The sequence below is a fragment of the Gracilinanus agilis genome, chromosome 5 (genome assembly GCF_016433145.1).
Source record: "Gracilinanus agilis isolate LMUSP501 chromosome 5, AgileGrace, whole genome shotgun sequence".
NCBI lineage: Eukaryota > Metazoa > Chordata > Mammalia > Didelphimorphia > Didelphidae > Gracilinanus > Gracilinanus agilis.
In genome coordinates this window covers 194,106,732-194,115,635 of record NC_058134.1, presented here as the reverse complement: position 1 = coordinate 194,115,635, position 8,904 = coordinate 194,106,732, and the positions used below count along the sequence as shown (strand labels likewise).

At 42.3% G+C, this 8,904-nt stretch overlaps 1 protein-coding gene across 1 annotated transcript in view; it reads left to right on the top strand.

Annotated features, from left to right (window-relative positions):
• PHC1 (polyhomeotic homolog 1) overlaps window positions 1-8,904 on the top strand; it is a 64,981-nt gene that overhangs the window by 49,542 nt on the left and 6,535 nt on the right. The window contains exons 2-6 of the mRNA XM_044679078.1: window positions 496-606; window positions 1,146-1,223; window positions 2,147-2,296; window positions 2,980-3,135; window positions 6,856-7,348. Coding sequence (XP_044535013.1) covers window positions 496-606; window positions 1,146-1,223; window positions 2,147-2,296; window positions 2,980-3,135; window positions 6,856-7,348 — 988 coding nt within the window. The remainder of the gene's footprint in view (window positions 1-495; window positions 607-1,145; window positions 1,224-2,146; window positions 2,297-2,979; window positions 3,136-6,855; window positions 7,349-8,904) is intronic.

Sequence of the window (8,904 nt, the reverse complement as noted above, 5' to 3'; positions counted from 1 at the left end):
ATATATATATATATATATATATATATATATATATATATATATATCCCTTGTTACTGTTATCTCCTGTCTACTCGATGTTACTTTAGCAACCTAGGAACTATCGCATTTAGTTTTTAATCTGTTTCTTTCCTTAAATTGTCATCATCTACTGTTTATTTCCCCCCAGAATGCCCTTTTTTGTCCTTTTCTAGCAAATATTCAGAGATCCCACTTTGAGAAGTGTGGATTTGTTTGAGTCGCACTGCTTTCATTTTTGATGTACAAACTTGAACAACTTAGTACAGCTTGTACCCATTGCTTTGAATGGAATATTGGTCCAAAAAGAATAGTTACTCACTCCCTCAAGGACAAAATCATTTCACTCTTGTGTATATCTCTGGCTTTCACCTCCACCTGACCTCTTTTTCAAACTGGCTCTCAGCAGTGCAGGTAGGTTAGGAATTAGCAGTTTCCCATTCTGAATGACTTGGCCTTTCTTTCTCTTGTTTTTTTTAGGCCCTACAGGCATTACAGAGACAGCCTAACGCAGCCCAGTACTTCCACCAGTTTATGCTTCAGCAGCAGCTTAGCAATGCCCAGCTGCACAGCCTGGCTGCCGTCCAGCAGGTGAGAGGTCAGCAGCCAGCTGGCCCAAGAGGGAGGGGAAAGGCACCACAGGTGGGTCGGGGGAAACCTTGGGGAGCATTGCTTATACACTCAGTAGGGCTGGGGATAAAGTCTCTCCTGTGCCTCTTGTCCTACTTTGGGGGAGGGATGGGCCTTTGACACGTGTCTAGGGTTTCTGGAGTCCGGTGGAGAGCAGTCCAAGAGTTGGAATTTCTGAGGTCTCATCTCAGTACTGGCTAATGATGTAATCTTACAAAAGAGCCTCCTAATCCTAAGTTTTACCTATCCAGTAAATGCAAATAAGAATATTGACATCTTGTGCCCCCTTTGAGCTGGCAAAAAGGTCATTGTGGTTGCACCTGTAGAACTGTTTTGCCACAACTAAAACAAAAGGTATCTTTACATCTTCTAGCCCCGTATTCTAGTAGAGCCTCTATCCTCACTGGAGATTTTGTGCACATTCGTGTGTGTTATATGTTATTGGAAGACTCAGGTCTTTCCTTGGCTCTGTGCTCTCTCTTCTCTCTTGTTATACGCAGGCTACAATCGCAGCCAGTCGGCAGGCCAGCTCCCCAAGCACCAGCACACCTCAGCAGACCACTACTACTCAGGCCTCGGTAAGTATTTCTCCCACCAGGGTAGCCAGTACAGGGGACACCCAGAGGGCAGAGTCCAAGACCTACCATAAATGGCTGAAATCAAGGATCTAAGGGAGCATTTTCTGATCACATATATACAGCCTCTGTGCTCCTGTCCCTCAGCTCAGGCTTCCACCCCCTCACTTAAAAAAAAAAAAAAAAAAGCCATGAAAGTGAAAGCAAGAAAACTGAGCTTGAAACCTAGATATGGCAGAGGAATACTATGTAGCACTTCTAGTATTGGAAGTAGGGAAGGGAAGGGAATAAGCACTTATTTAGTCTCGCCTATGCTAAATGTTTTACAAATACTGCCTTGATTGATTCTTACAATAACCTTGGGAGGTAATTGCAATTTCTTTATATGGGGAAACTGAAGTCAACAGTGTCCAAGGCTAGATTTGAACTCAACTCTTCCTGACTTCAGACCCAATAATATCCATGGTGCTATCTTGCTGTCTTTATTTGAGTTTGGGAACCTAGCCAATTTAGGAATAACAAGCTTTCTACTCTTGATATAGAAGCTATTTGAATTTGTATTAGAGTCTCAATAGATATAAATAATGTAAAAGAAGAAAGAAACTAGGAAGAGATAATTATTTCTGTGTAGCCCTGTGAGGACAGGCTACTTTCTTGTGCTTCTGGGACTGGCAACCCAATGTGCTGGGTCTATTGGATGACACTGAGGGATGTCCTACATATCAGGGACTTAACAGGGACAAGCAAGTAGTAGTTCACCTCCTAAACTTCACATTAATGAGAATTTGTGGTGTCCCCTTTCCTTTGATCCTGCCTGAGGGAGTATGTACTCTTAATTGTAATACTAGATTTGTTGGAGAGGAAACATATAAGGGTCTTGTGTCTTCCTAGCCATCCATACCTCTTATCCTTTTGCTATAATATAGATCAATCTGGCTACCACATCTGCTGCTCAGCTCATCAGCCGTTCCCAGAGTGTGAGCTCCCCAAGTGCTACCACCCTTACCCAGTCTGTACTCCTGGGGAATACCACCTCTCCACCTCTCAACCAGTCCCAGGCCCAGATGTATCTTCGGGTAAGCCATTATATATGACAATGATCTGAGCAAGAACAAATACCCTGATCTCTTAACCTAGCAAAGAGCTTGGGCCAAAACTGGGAACCAAGATTTGTCACCTTCTTTGATCTTGGTCTCCCAGATGTCTTGGGACAAACTACTTTGCTTTCCTTGCCTTGATTTGCCCAGGAAGTGATTGCTGATCTTTATAGCTCCCAGATGGATAAGAATGCTTTGAGATCCTAAAATGGAAGATACTAGATCAGGGCTAACAGATCAGTTCTTTGCTATACTTATTATATATTAACAATATTTTTCTTTATGATCAACCCTGTGTTAGAATATAGATATAAAGAGAAATCCTTGCCTCTTGACCAATATCTTGGAATCTTTGGAAATTCCAGTGGATTGCCATATCTCAGTTCATTTCCCAATTGTGTTTTGACTTATTTTAAATCTTATATATTGGCCAGTTAATTTCCCAAGTACATGAATCCCTGGCTCTGGTTTCTTGCAATAAATCCCATTTTTCTACATATTAATCAGATATTGAGGGTGAAAGGGCTGACATGGAAAAGAGCCAGGCTTAGCTGTTTCATCAGTTGTGTCTATTTTATCTTGTTTTCTTTATTTCTCTACTTCTTTTTTCGCTTTCTGTCCTCTTACTTGCCTCTCTTCCATTCTTGTTCTGTCCCTGCCAGCCGCAGCTGGGTAACCTGTTACAGGTGAATCGGACCCTGGGCCGGAATGTGCCTCTGACATCCCAGCTCATCCTCATGCCTAATGGGGCTGTGGCTGCTGTCCAGCAGGAAGTGCCATCTGCTCAGTCTCCTGGAGTCCACACAGATACAGATCAGGTCAGTAAATGACTACTTCAGCTGAGGAGAATCGATGTCAACAAACATTTAAGTGCCTTATTTATGCCAGACTCTGTTAGATGCTGGGGATAAAAAGTCAAAAAGTGAAGTAATCTCTGCTTTCAAAGAGAAGACTCTCATCTTCTAACAGGAGAGAAGACTTACATATATGTATATACAAAACACAAGAAAGCAGATAATATGCTAACCTGGGCAGAGCAGAGGAAGGGAAACCCCTAGCAGTGATGGTAACCAAGGAATTTTTTAAGAAAATCAGAAATTCTAAGAGGGCAGAGGTGAGGAGGAAATACATTCCAGATAGCAGAGACAGGAACTAGAGTATTGGGTAACAAATAGCAGGAAGGCCAGTTTGGCTGGATTGTAGTGTGTGTGGTGGAGGGAAAGGCATAAAGATAGAATTGGGAGAGATCTTAAAGAGCTTTAAATGCCAAACGGAAGGGCTTATGTAAGATCCAATAGATACTAGGGTTTATATTAGAGTTTATTGAATAGGGGCATGACAATGATCAGTCCTGCATTTAGAAAGATCACTTTAGCTGCCCAGTTGAGCATAGATAAGAGCTGAGAGGATCTTGCGGCCAAGAGATAGACTAGATGCCATTATTGCTACTATTAGGATAGTCTTGGCCAGAGCTGACGAGGACCTACCTGGATTAGAGGAGCTGTGGTATGTGGAGGGAAGGAGATGGACTACAGATGGGGAAGAAGAAATGGAAAGATTTGACACAACATTGAGTATAACAGATAAGCAAGAGAAGAGACCAGGATGACTTTGATCATGAATCTTGAACTAGATAAACTAGGTAGCCATGCCCTTGACAGAAAGTGGAAATTTGGGGGGCCAGGTGGTTGTAAAGAGAAAAACAGGAGTTTTTGTTTTGGATCTGTTGAGTTAGAAATACCTCTGATACTTTGAGGAATTAATACTTGATTCAGTAGGCCACAGGGAGAAAAGGCTAATTGAATAGGGGAATAGCAGAGGAAGTGATATTTTAGGAAGATGAGTCTGGCAACAGTATGCAGGAGGAATTAGAGGAAAAGGATACTGGAGGCAGGGAGAATAGGGGGGATTCACTTGGAGGCATCCAGATTTCAGGCGAGGAGGGCCAGGACAAAGGAAGTAGCATAGAAACGAGGAAAAAATGACAAATCTGAGTGCTGTTTTGAAACCAGAGGATTTGGTTACATTTAATAGAGGGATAAGGGCCTTGCTGTATGGAGGAGAGTTTAGCCCCAGAGGGAAGAGCAAGTTCTAATGGGAAGAGATTTCAGGGAGGCAGATTTTGACTTTTAGGGGAAATTCTATTGTCCTTATCATCGAGCATTTAGTAAGTACCTGCTATGTGCCAGACAATACTGGACCCAGGAGATAGAAATAAAGAAACATGATCCTTTCCTTCTAAGGGGTTGATATAAGCCACACATTTATAGAGGAGGAAATAGCCTACCAAAAATGTGTATATAACATCTACAGTACAGATGGGATGTAATCTCAAAGAAAGCAGTCACAGGTGAGTCTTTAAGGAAACAAAGGAAGTGTGGAGGCAGAGATGAGAGAGTCAGCATGAGGTAAGATAGCCAATGTAAAGGCACAGAGTTGAGAGGTTGGTGTCATTTGTGAAGAAGAGTGAGGCCAGTGTCACTGGATTGTTGAGTATGTGGAGGAGGAAAAATAAATGTAAGAGGCCTGGAAAGGTAGGGAAAGGGGACAGTCTGAAGGGCTTTAAAAGCTAAATAAGATTCTATATCTGATCCAGAAGGTAACTGGGAACTACTAGAGTTTATGGAGGCTTGGGAGAAGAGAAAATGAGTTCTATTTTGGACTTGTTGAGTTTAAGATGCTTACAGAACATCTCAGTTTGACATGTCCAATAAACCGTTGGTGATATGAGACTAGAGGTCAGAAGAGAGGTTAGAGTTGAATAAAAAGATGGGATATTGGGGGCATCTAGGTGGCTCGGTAGATTGACAGCCTGGCTAGAGATAGGAGGTCCTATCTCTCAAATACTTCCTAATTGTTTGACCCTGGGCAAATATTTAATCCTCATTACCTATCCCATATCACTCTCCTGCCTGAGAACCAATGCATAGTCTTGATTCTAAGATGGAAGGCAAGGGTTTTTTTTTTGGGGGGGGTCCCTATCTTGAAGAAAAAGAATCTTGCTAGAAGTCTCCAAGTAGGCACAGTGAACACTTGTTGAGGATATTATAGAAAAGTCTAGATGACTTTTTTTAAACCCTTACTTTCTGTCTTAGAAGAACAGTAAGGGCTAGGCATGGGGGTTAAGTGACTTGCCCAGGGTCACATAGCTAGGAAGTTTCTGAGGTCAGATTTAAACCCAGGTCCTTCAGACTCCAGGCCTGACTCTCCATCCATTGTGCTCCCTAGCCCCTGGGAGTAGATGACTTCTGAGGTCTTTTCCAACTGATATGCTTTCTCAAATCTTAAATTTTCTATCCTAGGACAATGGAAACTTAATTTGTTTTGTTCTAATCCTGGGGAATTGAAGCTATGATGCAGTAACTAGTTTCCCTTCCATATCAATACACCACAGACTCTTGAAGAAGACAGAAAGAGATGTGGATTAGATAGCAACATAATGTGAGGGATTCAGAACTTTGGCTGGCTGGGTTTTAAAAGTAGTCAGTCAGTTAACAAATATTAACTGTTTCTTTCAGAGTCGTTGTGGCAAGAAGTCTCCAGTAGAGTACCATGGGGGTCTGTCCTTGGTCCTGTGTTGTTTAATAATTTTACCAGTGACTTCAAAAGGCCCGCTTATAAAATATGCAGATGACCCAAAGCTGGTAGAGATAGCTAACACACTGAATGACAGATTTTGATAGGCAAGAACATTGAGCTGAATCTAGTAAGAAACACCAAAACGGATAAATATAGAATTTTTCAATTGGATACCAAAAAATCAGTTCCACCAGTTTAAGATGAGGGGGCTTGGTCAACAGTTGTTCTGAAAAAGATATTGGGAACTGGTTGGACTGCAAGCTTATTGTGAGTCAATGTGATACGGCAGCCAACAAAAAACCAAATGTGATTTCAGCCCACATTAGCGAGGTCTAAGTTCCAGGAATAGGGAGTTGATGTACCATTTTAGTTTGGTATTGTCAGACCTAATCTAGGTCTATCTTAGAAGAAGACAGTTTTGGACATCAGAGTTAAGTTCACTGATAAAACTAGAGAGAATCCAGACGAGGGCAATCAAAATAGTGAAGGACCTTGATTTCATGACATAATAGGATTGGTCAAAGGTACCAGGCATGTTTAGCTAAGAGATGAGACCCTAAGGGGAACATTACAGCTTTCTTAAAAGTATCTGAATTACTTTACTATTAAGGAGGGATTAGATTTACTCTGTTTAGCCCCAGAGACCAGAACCTAGAACAATGGATAGAAGTTGCAAAAGGGACAAAGATAGGCTTAATTGAGGTTAGAAAATTTCCTAATAATTAATGTTGTCAAAAAGCAGAATAATCGGCTTTGAAAAATGTTGGTTTCCTCTTGTCCATCCATTTCCCTCACCCCAAGTCCTGTCCAGGTCTTGAAACAGAGACTAGAAGAACATTTCCTCAGTTGATGGATTAGACTTAGATGGCTGTTGAGTCCCCCTCCAACTCCTATATTCTATGACTTCCCTTAGTTCCTATCTTTTTTACCAGTCTTTATTCTCACTTCATGTTTTTCAGGTGCAGAACTTGGCAGTGAGGAGCCAACAATCTTCAGCCCAGGGTCCTCAAATGCAGGGCTCTGCTCAAAAGGCCATTCCCCCTGGAGCCTCTCCCACCACAGGCCTTCCCCAGGCCACTGGCCAACCTTTAGCTGTGGCTCAAGCTTCCTCTGGTGGGGCAGGCCAGTCCCTCAACCTCAGTCAAGCTGGTGGGAGCAGTGGGAATGGCATCCCAGGATCTATGGGACAGGGGGGTGGCCAGGCGTCTGGGAGCCTGGGTCAGGTGCCCTCTTCAGGGTTGGGTGGAGGTGGGAGCTGCTCCAGGAAGGGTACTGGGGTGGTGCAGCCTTTGCCTGCAGCCCAGGCAGTGACAGTGAGCCAGGGCAGCCAGACAGAGGCAGAAAATGCAGCAGCCAAGAAGGCAGAGGTAGAGAGCAGTGGACAGCAGAGTGTGGGCATGAACCTGACCCGGACAGCTACACCTGCTCCCAGCCAGACCCTTATCAGCTCAGGTGAGCTATCTTGGCTCCGCAAGGTGTCTTTACTCACCAAAGACCTGTAGTTTTTTGTTTTTTGTTTTTTCTCAGAAAGCAAGAGGACTGGCTATTTCCTATTTGTTTAAAAAATTTTTTACTCTTCTTGATTGCTCCTATTGTATAACAGCATGAGGAAAGAAAATGAACATCCATTCATCTTATGTCATGCTGGTGCTAATCAGGAAAAGAATGCCCACTAATGGCAACTCTGTCCCAATCACCAGCCAGCTTCCAAGCTGCTCACTTCTGGCTGCCTTACTCTGAAACCTAGAGTTCTCTTTCCCCTGTTGCCCATTCCCTCTCTTAGGCTTAGAGACAGGCATTAAAGTGTCTGCAGGAACTATGGGCCAAGTATTGAGAAGCAAACAGACCACGTTTCTCCCCAGCATATATATCTGCTAGATTCAGGATTACTCTCCACCTGAGAAAAGAAAAAACATTTTAGCTGAGTCCTGAGTTCTACTTTTAGACCTGCCCTGATTTTCTATAAGAAATAAGCAGCTCCCTGTTGCTCCTTGGACCTTGGTTTCCTTGATATTTTTGCCTTTTGAAACAATTGAAAGGTTTTGTGAGATGTTTCATCCATGAGATTTAAAAAGATATAGGATGGGGGGGGAGGGCAGCTGGGTAGCTCAGTGGATTGAGAGCCAGGCCTAGAGGCAGGAAGTCCTAGGTTCAAATCTGGCCTCAGACACCTCCCAGCTGTGTGACCTTGGGCAAGTCACTTGACCCCCATTGCCTACCCTTACCACTCTTCCACCAAGGAACTAATACACAGAAGTTAAGGGTTTAAAAATATAAAAAACAAAACAAAAAAAAAAAGATATAGGATAGTAGCAGTTGTTAAAGTAGCATAGTGAAACCTATATTCTAATTTTGCTAAGTCTTAATAAGCAAATAATAATAGAATGGGGGGAAAGGAGGTGATAGTACCAAAACAAAATGTAATAAAAATATATTATTTTTGGAATTTAGGTAGATAAATATCACTATCTACATTTTTACTCTACATACATTTAACCCTTTTTTAGTGGTTAGTCCTAAATTCCCAGCTTATTTAATTTTAGCTTAGATGTCCTAAGCCTCAGCTAGGGGAGGAGTCCATATATTATCTGAAATATTTTGGTGGGGATAAATCACTTAGTGAGAATTAAGAGCTGATTGTAATTTTTAACAATGATTTGGCATTTTTAGTGCTTCATGGGGAAAAAACCTTACCTTCTGTCTTAGAATCAATAAAAGAGTGGTAAGGGCTAGGCAATGGGGGTTAAGTTACTTGTACAAGGTTGGTGAGTTAAGAAGTATTTGGGGCCAGATTTGAACCTAAAGACCTGCCCTCTCTAGGCCTGGGTCTGTCCACTGAACCATCTAGCAGCCCCCTTACATCATTCTTTTAATGTCACTTTGTAATTTTGAGAAGATCCTCTTTCCAAGGATTTTTAGGACTAGGCAAATTTGATAACAATTGCCTTGAAGCAACAGTATGGCTAAGATGACATCAGAAGGTGCATCTCAGTCTAGGTTTCTTTTTA